Below are 22,818 nucleotides of genomic sequence, written 5' to 3' on the forward strand. Positions count from 1 at the left end.
TTGTCTCCCTGTTCCCACAACCCCATTTGCCCCGGAGCCCGGTCTGCCCCTGCCGCATCCCCGTTGGTTACCCTGATCCACGTCACTCCCCCGTAGCCTGCCCCCATTGGGCGAGGGGGGCTTCCGCCTCCCTCATCCCGCCCCCTATAAAACCCTATGCCTTCCTGTGCTCAGGGCCATTTTCATCCACACAGGCGCAGGGGAGTGACCCGCGGCTTCTCCATCGCGGCTCCCCACAGCAAATTAAAGCTTTCCAGCCTTCCACGTGGACAAAGTGGACAATTCCTTTGCCTCTTTGCCTCGTACCCTTGTGTGGGCGACAGAACCCGGCAAGCCCCAACCGGCGTGCCGCGGAAGCGGTGCCCCGGAGCCAGTGGCAGCCGCTGGTCCTGGAGAGAAGCACCGCCCTTGCTGGGCTCCGGAGCCGCCCAGGACCAGGGGAAAGAGACGCCTCACTGATATACTTTTGTTTCTTTTAATTATGCTAAAAAAAAACCTAAAGAGGCAAGACAATCCACCAGGAAATTGCCTCAAGTTGCCCCAGGGTATGTTTAGATTAGATATTAGAAAAATTTCTTCATTGAAATGGTGGTCAGACAGTGGAATAGGCTGCCCAGGGAAATGGTGGAATTACCATCCCTGGAAGTTCAAATGTGCTGTTTGTTAAGAATTCACTTCTATGATCAGCCTAATAAAGTCAGGGTAAGATACCTAAAAACCTGAATACCATGGGGAAATAGCAACCTTAAGTACAATGATGATGGCAAAAAGTCTTTTAGAAAATCACACATGTTGTATGCTGGGTTGGTTCAGTTAGAGATTTTAATAAATGTCAGTTAGGTTGGTCCTCTGTACCCCTATTTTCCCCTCACAATTGTTCGCTCCAAGTTGTCTACCACAGGAGCTTTTACATGTCAATCTTGTAGCCACTCCTTAATTTTTCTTGAAAGTTCTATAGCAATCACCCCACCTTTGCAATGCTATTTGTCCCAGAACCCTGTACCCACCTCTGTTATGTTCCCATAGGTTGTTGTGATCCACGTCACTCCCCTGTTGTCTGTCCCCATTGGGCAAGGGGGATTTCCTCCCCTGTCTGCCCACCCCCCATTTAACCCAATGCTTTCATTGTCCATTTGCCATTTTGCCCTTGCGCCACCTAAGAGCAGCCGCTCGAGCCATCGCAGCGACCACGCGGGAAATAAAAGTTCTCAGGCCACAGAGCAAAGTGTGCCTTTTCTTGTCCCTTTGCTTCTTCTCAGTGTAAGGCTACGAAAGCTGTGTACCCACGCCGGAGCGCTCCGCACTAGCAGGGAGGCAAACGCCTTAGCCCAGGAGTGCCCGTGCATGCGGCAGCTGCGGTCTCACCAAAGGGTGGCTCTAGGTGGGCATCCCAGCTGCCCGAGACCGTGGTGAACAAAAGCTGCGCCCACAGCCTTTTACATTGTGGAAAGAACGTAAGAAATTACCTTGCTTTGTGTACAGAAACAAATACTTATTGTAGTCTGCTCTACAAACATCAGAGTGTTTAGTAACATGGATGTTTAAAAAGTAATTTTAAAATGAAGACATAAAGTTTGCTTGTAAACTTCATCCTTTTCAAGCACAATGCGTTGTTTCATGGCATGACTCCATATTACAAACCCTCACATGGATATTTTAATAAAATTTGATTCTATATCCACATATATATCTATAGTCAATGTTTAATATAGAGAAAAGTCCTCTGCCTGATATTTTTTCCATACTTTGACAAATTCATTTGTCATCCAGTTAATGAAGTTATCTCAGTCCTTCATCTGCAAACTACCAATTACAACTCAGAATATGATGAAATTTTATGCACAAAACTCATCAAGATTCTCTGACTGTTTTCTGTGATCCTGTAATTATTGCATGTGAATGCCTTTGAGCACTGTAGAGCAGGCCAATATTTTTAAAAACAAGGTGTAAATAGCACGAAGGCATGTTAAAATAGGTTGTGTCTTATTGCTTTACCTTCTAATAAAATGTGTTTACAAGAGAGGAAGTACATTTGGACTTTCATACTTAAAACATGAATAAAAATTATTCTAACTTAATTTATGGCATGAATTATATAAAAGGGTCTCCATATCTTTGTTGCATAGGACCAGAAGCTATTTATGGCACAGTACTTTTATCAAAACCACTAAGAATCTCAAAATGAGATCAAAAAGAAATCCTGTTGTACACAGATGCACAACATACTAGCAATTTCAGATTTCAGTGTAAGGTAAACAGCCAGAGGCTAAGGAAAAACTCTCTTATTTTTTTTTTTACTCAAACGTTAGACCATGTTCTGAATTTTTATGGGCTTCTGTCATCTCACTGACACATACATTCTTCTAGTACAAAACATAGAGCTTGCAGATACTAAATTGTTCATTGATTTTTAACAGCTTACACCCCCCCCCCAGTACAAAAATCCAAACCAACAAGCGAGCAACTAAGACACTTTCTAGTCCAACAAACAATTCCACAACTTCACATTCCTGAAATCCTAGACTTCAGCATCACTAACCCACCTCTATCTACTCCATGCTTACTTGGAAAGGCAACTGTATGTTGAACTTCTAGGGCAGAGGCTTTGAGATTCATGCATTTCTCCTAGTCACTCTAAATTTACTATTCAAGACGGTGCTGACCTTGCAGCATCTACCAGATGAAGCTGAAATCTTCTTGATCTCTTCTCTTTGTCTTCTGAACTTGCTGAGTTTCTGTAGGCAGGAAGATTTTTTTTTCTAATCTTTTACTCTGAAGAAGTTCTACATGCACTCTAAAATAGATAATTCATCATTATCTTAGCTATCTTCTTTGTCTTTTGTTCCTATAGAAAGAGTTTATATTTCATATAAATTTCAAGACCTTCAAGTAAAACTGCAATAAAGAAAGTACTTATAGTGTCTACACTTCAATATATTTGTCCAGGACAAAAAAATAATACTTCTCTACTTAGGATCATAGAATGGCTTGGGTGGTCACAAGCTACCAGGGTCCTATTTTCTACCTTTGGAAAGATGGATACAATGTTTCTTTTCTCCCCCAGTCACCTGGGACTTGACTCAACTGCCATGACTTTCCAGATATCATGGAGAGCACCTATGTAGATCCTCTAGGCTGGACATTATTAAAGAGTCTCCAGACAAGTTTACAGTATGTGAACTGCAATTGAATCCTTATCACCTCTGCAATTTACACAACTACATAATCAAAATTTAAGGAACCCAAACAAATTTCAGTCTCCAAAGGTTTTGACTTTCAAAGTCTAAACTTTAGGGCTCCCCATATTACGGTCTTAGACCAAGTTTACCTTTTCCAATTCCTGCATTTAGAAATGTTCAGCTTTCCTGCTTATTTTGTCACAGCACCTGTGCATACTCCTGCTGGAAGTGAACCTTATTTCCTTCCTGTTCCACATTTGCTCTATAGACTGAGAATGCAGCAGGATTCCTAGCTCAGTGCCCTGCATGGAAGAAATGCTGAAAATATGGTGACCATTTTGAGTGTCTACTGTTTTCAAACTTAGCATTCTACTAAAAAAAATGAAACAATGAGTTTGTCTTCCCAAAATATTGTTTAAATGCTAAATAATTTTAGAACTAAGTCTGCAGTCAATTAATAACCTAGAAGTGACTGAAAAGGATGGAAAGCAACAGTGTAGAACCTGTACCATCAACAGCTATGTCCTGAAGATGTAGCATAATTTTCTACATTCATTCCATTTCCTAGTAATGTATATTACCAGTATGTGTCAGAAAATTGTAACACTGTAGTTCAGACAGATAACCAAGAGAAATGAAGATCAACTGGCAACCAAGAGCAATGAGAGGCAGAATCCAAATACTTCTCCTTTATATATGTTACAGAACAGAAATGCGTATTTAAAAGCAAAATGAAAAAAAACAAAACAAAACAAACTAAAACTATTTGTCCAGAACAAAAGAATATGACTCAGACTGAACTTTGCCTTGAAAGTGGAGAGTGTTTCAAAAATTGTGATAAAAAAGCGGAATGTAAGAATCCAGAGCAACATATTTAACTTCATGAAATGACTGTCTTTTCACTCTTTTTTAGATCTCAGACAATGTGTTACATATGGAAGTGAGAGCATGCATCTGATCTCCAATGAGACATATGCCTTCTGGAGAGTGCAGGTTCCTTTCTCTCTTTATGTAAACAAACAAAACCAGAAAATGGAAAAGCTGGGGTCATAGATTTTCATATAACAATCCCTGACACCTTAAAAGTGAAATATACCATGTTTCAGAATAGTTTCAACTACTTGGGTTTATTTTCCTGCATCCAGAGTGTGAACTTTGTATTCTTCTTTCCACTGCCCAAACAGTATTTAGGAAGGTGTTCTTCATTTTCACCGCCTCCATGACCCTGGAGCTTCAAGTCACAACAATGACAGCAAAAACGGGAACCTCAATCTGGTTATTTAAAAATATCAATATTAATTTATTTTTAAGCTCTATTTTTAAAGCTTATTGTTGCTATTTGTTAATCATAACAGCAAGTATGAGTATTGATGCTTCATCTCAAAGTTTCACAGTAATTTTAATGCAAAACCTCCAGGATTCTTAACTGTCAAAGGATACAGTAATATGAGTTGTATCTAATACTTCACTGATATCTGTCAAGCTCTTCCAGCACATAGAGATTTCACTTGTGAAAACTATCAAGGACAAAAAGCCCAACTAATGATCAGTAGTAATTTGCCAATAGTCCAAAAGCTTTTTCAGGACAAACATGAAATGAACTTGGGCCTTTTCAAATGATACCACCGCTGTATTATTTTTAAGAAAAAAAAGCAACACCAATAAACGGCAAAAACAGATTTAAAAAGAAAAATATGTACAAACCTAGAAGAAACCCACATTGCCACTTGACACCAACACACTTTCAATTTCAACAAAGTAAAACCTTTTTTGGAGATTTATGACAAAACTTGATTATCACAATTTGATAGCACTCAAAAGAAGCTGAAACACAAAAATACAGAAGAAAAAGCCTGTTTATGTTGCAGGTGTATAAAAGAGTTTTATCAAGGTAACCATCAGAGAAGCAAGACAAAAAAACCTTCATGAATGCATAAACCCCTAAATGAAAAGTTTCAAATAGAGTAACTGATAGACTTTGCAGTAACCCAATTCTATTTTCCCCAGGACTTGAATAGTGAAAGTTTTAAGGAAAAGCCAAAGTATAAACTCTTAAAAATAATGAGGATGTTTCTTGGTTGTAAGACTCTAGAGCTGCAGTTCATGCATGCCTGGGAATAAAGAAACCCCTTCAATTCATCTACTTCCATACAGAGTGGGGCATTGTACTGAAGAGAACGCAGAAAAGGTCAGTATCCTAGGGGGTGTCTGCTTTGCTTAACAGTGTCAGTTTTAAGATTTCTCTTAATTTTTCCCCTTATGTCATGAATGTGATTTTGCCCCTATGTCACAAGGGGCAAATAATTCTCAAATAAGCAAAATCACCTCTCAGCTCTATTTGTCTCTCTTATCTCTATCTCCTAATATTTTTAACTCCCCTCATTTCAATTTTTTTTGTTTTTATTTTTTAAGATATAGGTTTAAAAGTTCATCTTTTTTCATCACATTCTGTCATTTAGACATCAAAATAGATTTTACACAAACCTATGCTGGAGGGGCCACTAAGCATAAAATGCCCAGAGATTTGTATCACTTAGTATTTTGCTGTCACCACTAAAGGAAAAATCAAGCCCCCATATGGTCTGTCCCTGACTATTGCAAATCAGAAAGAGCCTTCCTTAAAAGCTAGCTATTATTCAGGCACAATCCTCATCATGCTAGCAACTTCCAAAACAGCACCATAAAATTCTAGATTAAATCAGTACTCATGCCCTCCAGTTTCATTTTCTAGCTGGTCCTGCACAGCCACCTGTTGCATCCTGGGATTGGGTTTTAGGGGTTCTTATTTGGGTTAGCTAGCCGAGTCCTGTGTACCCCCGTGCTTCCCCCGTGTCATTCCCCCCCTGCCGTGGTTTCCGGCCCCGGGAAATCCCGTGCCTGCCGCCCCATCCCCACGATCCCACTCAGCCCGAGGCTCGGTGCCCGCCCCTGCAGGGATCTCTGGTTGGTCACGGTCCTACGTCATCATTGGGGGGCAGCATCTGCCCTCCCTATCACATCCCCTATATCATCCCGCTCCCTCCCAGGTCCTGCCGCCATTTCCGCCACGTGGAGTGGGAAGCACGGGTCGCTACCCCCCACTTCAGCTCTCAGTGACAATAAAGCCTTCCTGCTCTCCTCATGGGTGATTTGGACATTCCTTCCCTCTTTACCTCGGATCCTGTAGCACAGGCGACAGAACCCGGCAGACCCCGACTGGCGTGCCAGTGCCAGCGGCATGCGGGAGAGAAGCAGCGAACCCGGAAGTCCGGGGGGAGGCAGCGCCAGAGGGCATCGGAGCTGCCCCAGACCGGGGAGAAAGAGAGAACGCCGCAGCCACCATTGCTCATTCCATCACATCTACAAGTTTTGTGGGAGTTTAAAGGGCATTTCAGAACACCTGTCTCAGTTCAGACACTTGTCTTACAGTCATATTACAGATATCAGGCTTGCAGGAAGAAGAGCATCTTAACAAATACATGGGCATGGCTGTAACTACACAAAAAGTGACAGTGCACTTACCCGAAGGAAAGAAATCAACAACAATAACAAGAAGTCCCCAACCAAACAAGACCCACACAACTTTAGCAAAGGAATCAGGGAAAGTCAGCACATCAAACCCAGCAGCTGGAATGATGAGCTGAAAGACATTCTCCACTTGATTATATACTTCAGAATGAAGACAAATCCCCCCAGATTTTCATAATTCTTAATTAAAAAAAAAAAAAAAACACACACAAAAGTTCCTTAACGGCAATAATTTTCACACAGTTTTCAGGAAGGCTCAAATTGAGATCATAGTGTGTTCCTTGTTAGAGCAGCAGCAATTTCTCACGGTTTGAAGAAGAATTCTCGCGCTTTAAAGCCTGTTGCAGGTTCACTGAATTATAGACTACTTTTCATGCTAGCTAATCAGCCCTGACTTCTCATTGGTTTACTTCCACTGAAACAATTCTCATGGTAACAGAGAATTTTAAAATGTTGCTTGCTAATCACCAAAGTCACAAGTTTCTGCCCCTTAGAGAAGATGTCAGAAACAGATATAGTGACAGCAAGAAGCTTCCCTTTCTTCCTGAAGAGGGATAATTCTTTAAAGACTTGTTATCCTATGGTTTTATTCAGGGAACTGTAATATATGCGATTGATTTGCTCTTCAAAATATTTCAATAGGGCTTCAGAATGGAACACATTTCTACAGCTGTTGTAGATGTTGGGAGCACTGGTGGTAGTGATGGGTAGGTGATAACAAAAGCATATAGAGGATTCTAATTTGTTTTTCTATAGAATATTTTCCTTAGCAAATGAAGATTACCAACAATTAGATGCATCTCAGATTACTAATTTGCTGTAATTGTAATGGAAATATAGGGGTTACAGCCCACCCAGAGCTCAGATTTGCCAGTAGCTGCCTTGAAGACAATAAGCAAGATGAGGGACTAAAAGATGCAAGAGCTTAGGAAAAAAACACAGGCTCTGAGCCAGCACACCCAGTGGGCTGGTATCACAGCTCTCAGGCTTTCTGGGGAGAACCAAAGTGTTCTGCATCTTTAGAGACCTATTTTAAAACAGAATAGTATTTTATTGTACTTAATTCCACAATTAAGAAAGTTATGTGCCAGAAAAATGTGCTGCTTTTTTTGGCACTTTAAGACAGAGCAGAGGAGAAGGCATCAGCTCAGACTATCAAAACCAAAATGATACCATTATTTAAAATAATTTTCTGGTACAACACTGACAAAACGCTCACATTGTTCAGTCCCTAAAATCAACTCAGCTTTGAGTACTCCTTTCTCCTTGTCTACAAAAAATTGTTGACTCTATGCTCAGTAGAGCTTTTGCAATGGATTTAATGTTACTCCCCTTCCATCTGCCTCTGGAAGTCAAGATGATAAGAAACAAGTTATCTGCTTCTGTATATTCAGAGGCTTCATGGTAGAAAAGTGTTCACATTATGAAACTCTGGGGTCCTAAAAAATTCAAGGTCAAGCAGTTATGATTCTAGAAGGTTTTTGCCTTGAGTGAAAACCATTTGAGTGTTTTTTTGACACTGAAACCACCGTAAAGAAGAGGGATTAGTCAAGCCATTGTGTTAACCAAAGAAGTGGCAAGAAGATTTGCCAAAATAAACACCATTGTGTGTACATCACTATACACTGTGAGGCTGTTAAAAGTCTATGCATTTTTCCATATAAACCAGTGCTACTAAATAAGAGAAGAAAAAGAACCCATTTTAAATAAGAAGCAAGTTCTTCAAATATTCTTTAAATTTTGTTAAGTTTCATACAGGAAATCCAAGTACTTGGCACATTTCAAAGCAGTAAAAATGGCAACAGCTCCTTGTGAGAAGACAGAATTCACTGTGGAAATGACTTGGGAAATTAAATTTTTTTTTGGACCATATCTTCCTAGTTCAGAAAACAAAAGATTTGGAGTTAAAGAGAGTCAGATTTTAGTGAAACAAAACAGGGTATCTTTCTCATTGGATATATGTGATGCAGTCTATACTGATTAGACAGACTGAAGGCATGAGAAAGACAAACTGATTGAAACTCCACTATGCTCACAGCCAAGATTTGTAGTAATTCAGAAACAGCAAGGTATCTGATGCTTTTTCTCAGATCACATAAGCAGTAAGATCCTCTGAAATATTTTTTCTCCAGGCTGAATAAGCCCTCAGTGTCTCTTCATATGTCATGTGCTCCTGACTCGTGGTGCCCTCCCCTGGGTTCACTCCTGTATGTCAATATTGTGCTGAGTGCACAAAACTGAACATGGCAGTCCAGATGTGGTCCTACAAGTGCTGAGTAAAAGGGAAGGATCACTTTTCAGTACCTGCTGTGAATACCCTTACTACTGCTGTCCAGGGCATGTTGCACACCACGACCCCAGAGTCTTTTTTTGCAGAGCTGCTTCCCAAGAGCTGGCACCAAGCCTGCCTTGTGGCTGGGATTACCACAAACCAGGGCAAAGAGCTTTTGTTCTTGCTGAGTTTCATAAGATTTATGTAAGCCTTCATAAGGTTTATGTAAGCCATTTCTCCAGCCTGTCCAGGTCCCTCTGACAGCAGCCCTGCCTTCTCAGTTTGGGTCACCTCCGCCTGGTGTCACCTGCAAACCAGCTGAGAGTACCCTCCACCTCATCATGCAGATTGTCAATGAAGACATTGAATGGTATTGGTCCCAGCACTGAACTGAGGGATCCACTACCTCCTGGCTGCAAGCTTGGCTTCACAGCCTTGGTTTTTTAAGTCCAGCCTATTTTCTGTCCACTTTATAGTGTCTTTATCCATCCTGTGCCCCACCAATTTTGGGGGCTATGGAGGAAATTACAGAGAGTGTCAAAGACCATTACAATCAAGGTATGTAAGAACCACTGCCTTTCTTTTGCCAGGCACCTCATTGTGGCAAATATGATTTGCATATGGGAAGTGTTTTTTTCTAGTCCCATTCACCTTGCTGTCCTTCATGTGTTTACATGTGACTTGCTCCAACAGTGTTCTCAGGGACTGAGGTGAGGCTGACTGGAGTACAGTTATCTGGATCCTCCTTCTTGTCATTCTTGACAATCAAGCTCCACTAACTTTTGTAGGAAATCCAAGTGATTTAAGTGATGCCTCACTATGCCTTCCTTTGCCAGGGATAGTTCATCACGTTCAAGGGCTCAGGGACCTGGAAGGCCTGAGGATAAGACTTGCAAATGAAAACCACAGTATAAAAGGTACCTTAGCCTTTCTTATGACCCTTATCACTATGTTGACCGTTCCAGCAAGCAATAGGGTCACACTTACTTAGCCTTTATTTTACTCCTGACGTACTTTAAGAAACCTTTTCCATCTTGCACTTACCTGAGCTGGAGCTTGCTGGACTCCATTCCTATATAAATAGACAATGCGTCTGTATCCCTCCCAAGTAGTCAGTCTCTGCTTCATTGTAGGGGTTTTTTTTTGTGTGTTTGAGCAAGTCATACTCTCTTCTGTAAAGCTTGTCTTCTGAGAATGGGGAGAACAGTTCTTGTGCTCAGAGGATGCTGTCCTTGCTGATTGGATAGCTCTCCTGGGATCCTTTGCCCTTCAAGGATCCACAGGATCCAGCCAAGCGCATCCCTGAACAAACATCTCCCCTCATCACACTATTGATCATCTGTATCAAGAAATTGTCTTCAATCTGTTTCAGAAATCTGGATTGTTTGTGTTCAGCCTTATTGGCCTTCCAAAAGTTACTGCGGAGGTTAAGTCACCCAAGCATACCAATGCCTGGGATATAAGGCTTTTTCCACCTGCCCCGAGATTGCTTCATCTGCCTTCTCTTGTTGATGAGAAGGTCTAGAGCAGACACCTATACATCACCTATCTTGGTCTGAACTTTGTTCTCTGTCCACAAGCTCTCCACTTGTTTGCCACTTCACCCAGAGTTCTGTCCACTCAAAACACACCATTGTATAGAGCATAAAGGGAGAGCATCTCATACTGACACCCTGCTAGCACCTTATGGTACTACGCGTGCCTTGTATTTACAACTGCGTTCAAAGTTAAGAAGAAAGGGATGAGTGGGCTAGATGAACTTGCTGAACTTCCTTAGGTTTGTCCCTTCTTTGGAGAAACAATTCTGAAGTTATGACTTACTGTGACTCTTTTCAAATATACCTGAACCACAGTAACTCTAGGGAAGTAACAAGATATCATTAGGAAAGAAGAGGAATGCATGCATAGGCAAATGAAAAAGTTTATACAGAACTGACTTCAGTGCTGTTGGGATATAATTAAAATAGTTTTATTCAATTATTAATCATAATATAGTCACTATCAATTCTACACATTAGAATTCAAAATGTAGAGTACTTATCTAATGATCTCTTAAACCAATTGTAGACAGACACAGATTTTCTGTGTGTCTTTAAACTTAAATTAATTTACAAAAAAACTTGTCAATCTATCTTTCATGACAGAATGTACATATGACCGTTTGCAATATTTGATCTAAAAGCTACATAATTCATGACCTTGTACACTTTTAACTTCCTCCACGTTTCTCAGATTTTGTTTTACTGTATTTAACTTATTATTTAGAATGTACATGATGCAATGTTTATATGATGATATTATATAGAATCGTGGAATATTCAGAGTTGAAAGGGATCCACAAGGAACATAGAGTTCAACGCCTGGTCCCGTGCAGGACAGTGCCAAAAGTCACAGCATGTGTCCAAAAGTATTTTCCCAATGCTTCTTGAACTCTGTCAGGCTGGTGCTGTCATCACTTCCCTTCAGAGCCTTTTCCAGGGCTAAACTACCCTCAGGATGAGGAACCTTTTCCTAATTCCAACCTAAACCTCCCCTGACAAAAATTCAGGCCATTTACTGTGGTCTGTCCCTGATCACCACAGAGAAGAGATCAGTGTCTTCCTCTCCTCTTTCCCTCAAAAGGCAGTTGTAGACACCAGTGAAGTCTCCCCTCAGTTTCCTTTTCTTCAGACCAAGTAACTTCAGTCACTCCTCATATGGCTTTTCTTCTAGGCCCTTCACCATATATATATATATATATATATATATATATAATGTTACATATATATTTAAAAAAAACAAAACATATATATATATATATATATAGTATTATCTCTATAAACTTTTAAAATGCAAAGTTTCGAATATGTCACTAAAAAAGCACAAACTTTATCACTGAAGAATTTCCCACTATTTTAAAAAACTTTTTCTGTTAAAATATACCCTAGGACACATATGTGTACAGTTGTACTTTCAAACAAGAAAATAGTGCACTTTAATTTTGTAGTGCTCAGTGTCTCACAAGTAACTGCCTGCCATTGTGTACTCTAATGCCCAAGTCATGTTCTATGCTAGTCTAGTCATTATGCTATGGAGTCATTCAAACCACAAACTGCTTGACACCCTGCTTTAAAATATCCTGAGGTTTTAGCTGGTATTTGCCACTTATTTGCAATGGCATGATAATTATTAGTTTAGTAAGTGCCCATAGCAAATCTTGTTAAAAAAAGAATGTTTCACATCTTGACTTAATAACATCTTACAAGTTATTTTTTACTAGGATTTACAAGTTTAGCTGGAAGCCTCCAGTCTTTAGACCATCTGCATGCAAAGAAAAATAATGGAAAAAAGAGCTCTGTAATACCCCTAACACCTCTCATAATATATTTAAAAACCCCTACGAAACCCCGAAAGACCTGTACCCCAAACTCCAAAGATTTTTGTTTACCACAAATTTCTTTAAGCTAAGAATTTCTATCTGGCATTGTGAGTTAATTCATCCGAGTCAGACTTTGATGTGTAACCTGATTTCTTCAAGCTAGAGATGAAGCAGCAATTGCTTACCTGACTCACACGCAAATGTCTTTGATGTCTCATCGTGAAAGATAATTGCCACTGCATGCTTCTTTGTCTCTCGAGGCAATCTGGTTATGTTTTTGATATTGTGCAGCTCAGTTACCTTAAAATGAAGAAAAGTATTTTAGAACAGCGTATAAATAGTACAAATAAAAATATTAACCTTAGCTTCTCAATTTTTACTATAAAGTGCTTTTCCCCTGTCCTAGTTTCAGCCAGGACAGGCTTAATTTTTCACAATAAGCAGGAGAGGTGTGGGGCAAGGCCCAGATGTTATTCCACTCCACCTCACTCATTTCCAGGGGCAGGAGTAAGGAGCTCTTCTTCCATCGCGGAGAAAGCATTGTGGGGAAGAGCCTGATACTGGCTTTTCCTGCTGCAGGCTTTTTCCATGCAAATTGTTTCTTTGTGCTGCTGTTACTGTTCATTTCTCTGTCTCATTGCTGTTTCTAGTAAATCATTCTTATCTCAACCCATGATTTTCAGCTTTTGTGCCTCCAATTCTCAACTCCATTCCAAAGGAGTGGGAAGGGGAGGGGAAGGGAGGAGCGAGTGAGCAGCAGTGTGGTTTTGAGTCTCAGTGTGAGAACTAAACTGGGGAGTACCATTCCTAAACCCCTAGGGTTATTTATAAGCTTGGTAATTGGTTAAAAAAACACATAAATAGGTAAAGTCTTAAGTTGCAACACTTAACTCTAATAACTCTATTTCTCTAATAATTTTCCACAAATCTCTGTTTCTTTAATAAGTCCTCCATGGAAACAGTTTACAATGACATCAACTCAGCCTTGGGATTTTGTATAATCTATTTTTCAATTTCTATACTCATACAACTTGGATCAGTTTCAGAATCTGCATCAAATAGAAAACCTAATGTTGGAAGAACAGTGTTTCATTAGTTAATGAAGGTAACTAATATGTCAAATAGTATCCCTACATTGTAAGGATAGATCCTCATGTGTCTTTAAAATGTATCTATCATCCTCAAAAGAACTTGAACTTTCATTTTATTTCCTAAATATTTGAAAAGCTTATCAACAATAAAATACTCTTGCAGCAAATTTACAACATAAAAATTAAATCTATTTCCATTTTATTTTGATGCATGTATTTAACTACAATTAACAAAAATGGATGAAAAATATGTTATTCCAAGTGGCCCACTTATATTAAACTGATTAACACTTCATATTCTGAAATCTTTTTCTCAGTTTCTTGGAACTCTGGGCAAGTATCTTGGAACTCTGGGCAAACTATCTGTTTAGAGTTAGTTTTTCTCAGGCAGGACATTTGCCTCAGGCAGAATTAATTTACAGAAAAATGTCAACCATATGAGTTTGGACATCTATGACTATAGAAAAAAATGGACTGAATGTAGGTGGGTTTTTTTTTTGTTTTGATTTGTAATTGTTATGCTCCTGGTGTACAGTTCCAGCATTCCTTTTCACATGCTGAAATTAATGTTTTTAAAGCAGAAGAGATTTTATACAGTGCAGTAAAAAAATGGAACATGCTGGGGCAAAGACATTTCAATAAAATATTGATAGCAGACGAGCAGCGAGATGCATCAAGTCAACAAAAGAAACAATTCACTTATGTTGCATCCCGGGTTGGTTTAGTTAGGGGTTCTAATACCTGTTAGTTAGCCGGTTCTATGTACCCCCATATCCCCCGCAATAGTTCGCTCCGGGTCACTTATCATTGGAGCCTTCCCATGCCAGTCTTGTGGCCAACCCCTGTCCATTCCTGAGAGTTCTGTGTCTGTTACCCCATCCCCGCAATCCCATTAGTCCCGGAGCCTGTATCCACCCCTTTTGTGTTCCCATTGGTTGCCGTGGTCCACGTCACTCCCCTGTTGCTTGTCCCCATTGGGCAGGAGGGCTTCCGCCCATGTCTGCCTGCCCCCTATAAAATCCCACGCGTCCTTTGTTTCGTTGCCATCTTGTCCAGCGGGCGCTGGGAGCGGTCGCTGCTCTCCACCGCAGCACCACGTGGCAATAAACCTTCTCCAGCCAATTGCAGGGCAGGGTGTGCCTCCTTTGCCTCTTTACCTCCTCCCAATGCCGGTTACAGAGCGTGGCTAGCCCACGCGGAGGCTCAGCACCAGAGCCTCTGAACCAGTGGTGGCCCCGGTCTAGACGAAGGAGCAGAGCCTAGCCGAGCTCCAGAGCCGCCCAGGACCGGGGAGAAGAATGCAACGCCACACACTACTTTTTGGCTTGGGGGAAAGAGAAGGGCTGAATACCACAAATATCCCTGTCCCATTAAAGAAGTTACTGAAATATCTGTTAATTTTCCTTGATCCATGCATGGTAAATTAACTAATGTGTGAGAGGGCTCTTATGACTCACCCAAAGCACTAATCTCAAGGAAATCCCCCAAAAGAGAGGTAAGAAGGCATTAGTAGGCAGAGGAGAGAGCAGACTCTAGAATTCAAAACTTGAGGGAACAATACCAAATCTATTACTGAATTTTGAAGACACAGAAGGCCCCAAAGTCAGAGAGAGGGTACAGATCTACTAGTCTGTTGTGATGCACTAAATAGTTATTTAGTTCTTGTTTTGCACTGGGTGATTGGGAATTTGCACTGAGTAGTTTTTCTATTGCACTATGTCACATCGGTCTATTCCACACACCTTTCCCCTCCCCCCCACCAAGCCTCAGGTGTGATGGGCTCTCACTGACCTGCTCTCCCCTCCCCTTCTCCTCACCTGTGTCCCATTGGATGGGGCCCCTTGGCTCTGCCCCACCCATTTTTCCCTGGGCTCAAAACCCCCCGGGAGAATACACTCTCTCTCTCTCTTGGATGCCATCAAACACCTCGGCCTCTGTTACCCCCTGAGGTGTTGCCTGGATCTGAAGTGGCTCCTGACAATAAACAGGATTTAGTCCCGAGGAGAAGAGTGCCTTTCGTCTTTTGCCTGTGTCCATGTAGGATTTCCACCCTGTGATCAGAGGGGACAAAAAGGGAATTCCTACACTAGTCTTGCTAAATAAGAAGATACAGGAGCAAAATATTTAAGATGATTTGGGACAAAAAAAAGTTCGGGTTATTATTAAAGAAAATTTAAAAAATAGCTGGTGGTGCAATGGGAAAGGGAAAACACTGATAGGAGGAAAAAGCTCCAGTGATTCTTACACAAGCAGTTAATACAGAAAGTGACATTTTCACATGTGTGTGCGTGTGTGAAACTGCACACCATGCAGATAAAAGTGCCTTAAATCTTGCTGTACTTAAAAGGGAAAAATTCTCTCTCCGGTATAGCAGAAAAGGAAATAGAATTGCTTTGAATAGTCACAACAAGGCATATTAAGCCTTCTTCTAGTCTCTGTTATATAGTAGAGATCTATTTTTTTTCTTAATACTTGAGTGTTACAGATTACTGAAAGATCCTGCAATGCTTATAAGATAATAATGATAATAGAGCCAAATCTTACATTCCTGGCAATAAAGCTACAAAATTTTAATAGTAATTTATGTTTGAAACATAAATACAGACATACCTGAATACACACACAGCTATCTGTAAAGATGGTTTTTAGAGTCATCTTATTGATCAGTACATTAATCCTGCCTTGTTTAATATAGTCACATATGCAACATCCATCACACACTTAAGGATATTGTCAGCAGAAAATGTACATACAACAGAATTCTTTTTATTTGCTGGTGGGAATTTAATGTCTTAAAGAGACAATGAAAACACTGTCAAATTCTTATGTGCTGTTTTTTGGTACCCATATGAAAGATTAAGTTGAACAACATATAAGGCAAATGAAGAAAAATATTCTCCATGCAGGAAAAAAGGGTATTTGTTTTAAATACATTTTGATTTTCCTTTGTCTCTGAAATCATAGGACCTCCCTAGACAGCACAGAACTTCTTGTAACTCCAATGTGACAAAGGTACATGAATTGCCTCTTCCAAACTCCATAACTTTTACCTTCTTTCTTTACGACAAACATTTTAAGCCATTTGTAGTCCCACACAGAAATCATATCCCTCTTATAAATCATATCCCTCTTGCCTTTCCATAAAAAATTGACCTATTTGGAACTACAATGAGATATTGTGAGACACTTATATCTTTGTCAAATATTTTAGTGGTTTGACATGTATGGCCAAAGCATTTCTGCCAGTTAAGCTTTTTTTTTTTTTTTCAAAAATCATCTCTTTCTCATTGGAATACTTTGCTTTACAAGAACTGAAGGAAATAATTTTAGCTACAACATTTTGAAGACATAGGAAATTTATAAAGATTTTAGGAGGTATCATTTTACTGGGCAAGCTAACAGAAAAAGAAATGAGAACACTTCAGAAACAGAAATTTACACTAACAACTAGAAAGGCCATATTATCAAATAAGCCCCTTAGTATTTCTATTGCATATATAATTTTCAATATCAAATAGAGATGAATATTTTCTTCAATGTTCATCTTTTCAAATTGTACTGTATGCTTCCCTCCACAACCAGAGCAGAAAGATAGAGGCAAAACTGTGAAAGTCTACCCTCCCATTGATAGAGAATTAAGTTAATGAAATTCTGAATTCTGGATTTAATGCCAATTAAGCATGAGTCATTTCTCTACTTGCTGAATGTGTGCAATTAAAAAAACACCTGAGAGTATATTATCTTGTATGAAGGAAAAGATGAACTTTGCCTGGCAACCAGATTGCTTTATCTCAGGGATTTTTAAAACTGTGGCTTAAATTTTATCTAGTATTAAAAAAAAAAACAAAAAACAAACAGACAAAAAAATTAAGCATTTTTAAAAGGGGAAAAATATCAAAGCTACTGAAAAGGCAAAAAGAAAACTTATAAAAATCATACTACTTTGAAATTATTTAAAACATCACTTCACATATTTTAAGAAGGTTTTAAAATACTAATAAAATTTTTAAAAAGTATGAAAAAGTCCCCTTTTTTTAATGAGTAAATTAGGTTAATCTAAATTAGGTAAATCTATTAGGTAAATCATTAGGTAAATCTACTTTTTTAAGCAAGGAACATTATACCAAAATTTGCTCCCTGTGGTATTATAATGGACTTGTTGACAAAACTCAAGTCTAACACATTGAAAATCTCTTTGTTCTTCACAGCAACATAATATCATTCTGAAACTACCTAGACCACTGATAACTTTGCATCAGTAAGACAAATGTAAAAAAGGGAAAATTTTCTGTGCCATTACATATGTAAGAGTCTTACTGAGATGTTCAAAAAAAAAAAAAAAAAAATTTCCCCAGTGGGGGAATTATACTTCATCTAAAACCTTGTTAACACTGAAAACAACCTGGACCAACAAAAACTTTGAAAATCAGTTTTCCTATTTTTATTTGTAACTCTCTAGAACAAAATTAATTTCAACAATGAATTAAATACATAATATTGCCTCCTTAGTGAGCAAACTTGCAAATAGATTTTTTTATCCTTTGATTTCTTCCAGTAGGTGAAATAAATCCTTTTTTTATTAAGCTATGATTACGTAGTATATAAATTTCCACTACCATTAGCATGTTAACTTAGACTTACTTTTCTCTACTAGACATTTAGTGCTGTTCTCCATATGTTGCTCAGAGTGGTATGTGCTAGGGACTCTTAGCACCTGGACCATTTCTCAGTTCTCCTACTCCTCATCAATAATTCCTGCTTCATATGTCCATCACTCAGCAGCCCACACATACATTTCCTAGTTTTTTTCTTTTTTTTTTTTTTTTTTATTTCTTGATTTTTTTATCGGTCTTTAAAACCACTTTTGCTTTTTCTCTAGAACGACCATTTAACACTGACTATTGAAAAGATGTAGAAGAGTTACTAAGCTTACATGTAACCAAAATTTGACAAGGTTTCTTTTTTTCTTTTAGATTTTTTTTTCATCTAGAATACAGGTTTTTTTCTTTCTTGGTGGAGGGGGGATGGGGCTTGCTGTATTAGAGACAGCCAAGTCCTCCACTTCTCATTAATATTTGATAAAGGGACATAGCCTTGAAGGGCTGCTAGGTAGGATAACTTCTAGGACTGGTAATGACATAATCGCACTCCTGCAAAATTATACTAATCTAGACTTGCATCAGGGTCTCAAGGCTGAGACAACCAGTGTTGGTTACTGTCACTTGGTTCCTCTCACAGCCCAGAATTTGCTTCACCTCAAAGATTCCTTGTAAGCACAGATGAAAAGAAATGCACTTGATCTGGAAACCAATTTTTTTGGATGTTTGGATTGTTCACCAAAATCTAATATGTTTCTACAGATACATCAAGCACTGAACAACAAGGTGAAAGATCCTGTAAGTTTTCTGCCACTATTGCTCATATATCTTGATCAGTCATGAATCATCTAAATATTGCTTCAGGTAATGCAGTGCACTTCCTCTCATCCTCATAGTTTTTCTTTATCTTGGTCTGGAGATAAGCCTAAAACTTTAACTTGTTTTGTGTTGGTGTAACATCTCATCTGAAAGAACACCACATTCATAGCTTCCACTTGCTTCCTTTAGTAAGTGTTACATAGGAATAATAAAGTCCATAACTATCAACACCTTGTAAATACTGTCTAGCCACATCTGGGTGGATCAACCTTCAAAAAAAAAAAAAACAAAAAACCAAAAAAAACCAAAAAACCCCATAGACCAGTGCATCAACCTTAAAAACATGAGAAGAAACTGATAAGGAGTCCTCTGAAGGAACCAACAGTTAAAAAATCTCATACTATATGGTCAAAAAGACACATGAGGATCAGAGGAAGTATTTAGCTTATGCCCTCACTTTGAAAAATAAACTTCATTTCCTTGAAGTCTTATGATAGTAATATTTAACCTGAGAGGTTCACATAAACTTGAAGTCACCTTTCTGCATAAAGATCTTAAATTTAATGCTAATACCAAATTTTTTCAATTCCCTACTCCCTACCAGAATGCGCAAACATTGTCAGATGCCAGGGGACTGAGTTACAAGAAATATTAAATGATTGGTCTGTTTTCGTTTTAGTGCATGTCTGTGCCAAGAGACTAGGAAATCATCTGAAAATCATCCTGATAGATTTCAGAAGTCTAACTCCACTTTTCTCTAGCTATACCAGCTGTAATTTAATTTCAGTAAAGCCATGCTGCAGATATCTAGTAAATAATTCAAGTGTAGGAAAACTACTAATGTAAGAAAGCCTTCAGTGGCAGGTAGCCATAGCAGGATACACAAGTATAGGCTGATGATCAAGAAAATTATTTAGGATTGCTATATGGAAAATAAAATCTCGAACCAGCACACCCAGGCTTTGAAGTGGTCAGTTATATCTGTCTAGCCAGAAAAGATCAGATAACAGATTTCTAGTAACAAACTTCTGGTCTCTCTAAAGAAACTTTAGTCCTTGCCTGTTTATCAACCTACAGTCTTCTTTTTGAAAGAGCATTTGTTACCCGGGTAAATAATAGGAAATAATTAGAAGATCACAATTTCATTGTACTAGCAAAGTATTTTATATTATGAAACTGTTACTGTCAATGCATCTTAAAACACCCATCCTTTCAAATGTTTGGGTGTTTTGTTATCATTTCAGTATCTTAGTTATATTCCTAGATGTGAAATTCCAAAAGACACTTAATTTAAACAAAGGCTCATATTAACTGAGATGCATTGCTTCTTAACAGTAAATGAATTTTCCCTCTTTTCTGATTACTTTCTTTGGAACTATATTTATTTCTTTCAAAGAGGAAGGCCTTTAGGAACAATTCAGCACACTTTCTCTTTAATCTACAACACTTCACTATTGACATACACTGGACATTTTTTGTTTGCTTCTTGTACTAAAAATCTGTTCTAGTCATGCAGATGAAGATGTAGGATTTCCTTTACATGGACATGTAAAGACTGTACATATATAACACATTGTGGGATCTGGTGCTCAAATTGTACCTTTAAATAGATGAGATAACTCTTCCACAATTACAGAAATATTACTTCCAAATCACCTATTATATTTGCATCTCTACAAAAATAACAATTCTATGGTAAATAAGAAAGGAGGTCCAAAAGAGATGAAAACCACAAAACCCTGAATAAAACCTTAAGTGCCCCATTCTGAGTTATATCTTATTTTAATTCTTCCAAACATGTGCCTTCCATATGAAACTGGGAGGGAAATGATTCTGCAATTCCATCTACTGAATGTTATTTCCACTGTGCAGAGTCCTGGAAATTGCCTGGGCAAAAGAAAAGGTCTGAATTTACATAAATGGGTTTCTGTTTTGCATTGCACACTACCTTCCTGTCATTTAAGTTCTAACTAGAGAAAATAGAAGCAGAAGAGAAAGCTATAAAATGCAATAATTTATCTTCTTATTTCTTAAAAATGATCCACATACGACCATCTGTTGTGTAATACCATGCAAGCAGTAATGTGACAGAGCAAAAGCCAATACAGGGGCAAGGAGAAGGACTCCAGTGAAGGACGCCCAGACAGGAAAGAACTACCCCAAACCAGAAACAGCATGCCAACAATAAGAGAGTGATATATAAAGCAAGGGTCATGTCAACTATCATGGCAAGAAAAGGGCAAAGGAGACACCAATATGCTGCTTCCTGTCTGCAAAAGGAGAACACAAGATGTTGGCTCAGTACATCAGAGGACCACAGTAGATCAGAGGACCACAGACAGGATCTCAAAGCATCTAAACGCCTCCAGCTCAGCTTTCAGTGATACTATCTGCAGCTAGCAGTGGCTCTTTTGACATTGCTAAATCTAATTGTCACAGAGTAGTTTTGTTACAGCTTTGGATGGAGCTGGATGTGATTTGGGCTCTTAAGAAAAGGCAGTGTGCTGTCTGAAAAGCATAAAGACCTTTGAGACTGGGGAAATGGCTGCATTAAAAGAAGCACAGACCATAAATCAAGAGAAGTGACTTTTTTTTTACTCAGTATTCATTAGATCACCTCTATAATACTCTGCCCAGTTTTGGGACTCCAATGAAAAAGTGACTCCAATGACAAAGTCAGTTCAGCAGAGGGTCCCCAGGACAGCCAGAGCTGGGACTATTGCCCTGTGTCGGGGTAGAGGTTGAAGGAAGCAGCTGCTCCATCCTGCAGTGGGGATGGATTTGGGGGCATCTAGCTGCAGTCCCCTCAGTGCCACCAGGGAGATTATCGAGGAGACGGAGCCAGGCTCTTCACAGCTGTGCCTGGCGGAAGGAAGATGGACAATGGGCATAAACTGAGACAAGAGATGTTCAGGCTGCATATGAGAAGTTATGTTCCCACCATGGAGATAGTCCAACAGTGGGACAGGCAGCCCAGTGAGGTTATGCAATCTCCATCCTTCGAGACTCAACTGGACATTGCCCTGTGCAACCATGTTTGCTCAGACTTTGGACCTCAGAGGTGGCTCTGCTGTGAGCAGACAAGGTTGGACAAGGAAACTCTTCATAAGAAATATCTTCTAAGTCTAAGAAAGGGATGCTAACAGGCCTGCAAGGATATTTGGACCTTTGTGTGTTTGGGCAAACCCTTATGGGATTAGGCCATTCCGAGTATTTAAGAGGAAACACATTTCCACGACATCAGCATATATTGCACAAAACCAACAATAGGACAAGGAGATGCAAGAGACTGGAGAACAGGACTTAAGGTTAAAATGTACTAAGGGGCAGAAAAAAAAAGGAAAAAAAAAACCTATTTCATGAAAGAATAGCAAATCTTAAAGCATAAGATTACAAGAGGAACATAATAAGGGAGAGAGAAATCCCAAGATCAGAGAGGTGAAAGAATGGATCATAAAAGAGCAAAAAAATTCCAAAGAGAATAGAAGAGTTTTCCCCATCTCTGCATGTGGATTTACCCTTGGAAATTGAGTTGTTATGGTAACAACACTCTCCAGGACTATTGCCAAAAAGTGGCATATCAACCTCCACATTATGCCTCTAGGGCAGGTCTCCAGCTGCTATTTCAAAGGAGTAAGTGTTTAAGAAACTTCTACCAAGTAAATGTTCATTCGTCTAAGTACTAAAAGGAAACCACGCCTATAACAATAGTAAGAATCTTGTCTGTTAACTGAAAAAGTACATCATAAAAATAAAAAAAACCCACCAAAACCGGGCAGAATTAATGAATATATTTAAAATAAATCAGGCTAAGTATAAGGCAGTAATGCAGGGCAAAAAAAGAAAACTTTGATGAGAAGAAATATGTGTAGATCTGATAGGAGAATAATGAATAATTCCTTCTTATCCTGCAGATAAAACTGGGATTAAAAAAAATGCATAAGTTTGAATTTTCCAGCATTTTTAGAAAACCTAGATGACACAATGCAAATTT

At 39.0% G+C, this 22,818-nt stretch overlaps 1 protein-coding gene across 1 annotated transcript in view; it reads right to left on the minus strand.

Moving 5' to 3' along the window:
* The window catches only part of DOK6 (docking protein 6), a 244,582-nt gene that overhangs the window by 115,290 nt on the left and 106,474 nt on the right, over nucleotides 1-22,818 (minus strand). The window contains exon 3 of the mRNA XM_053991649.1: nucleotides 12,502-12,616. Coding sequence (XP_053847624.1) covers nucleotides 12,502-12,616 — 115 coding nt within the window. The remainder of the gene's footprint in view (nucleotides 1-12,501; nucleotides 12,617-22,818) is intronic.

Source organism: Vidua macroura, chromosome 1, assembly GCF_024509145.1.
Source record: "Vidua macroura isolate BioBank_ID:100142 chromosome 1, ASM2450914v1, whole genome shotgun sequence".
Classification (NCBI taxonomy): Eukaryota; Metazoa; Chordata; class Aves; order Passeriformes; family Viduidae; genus Vidua; species Vidua macroura.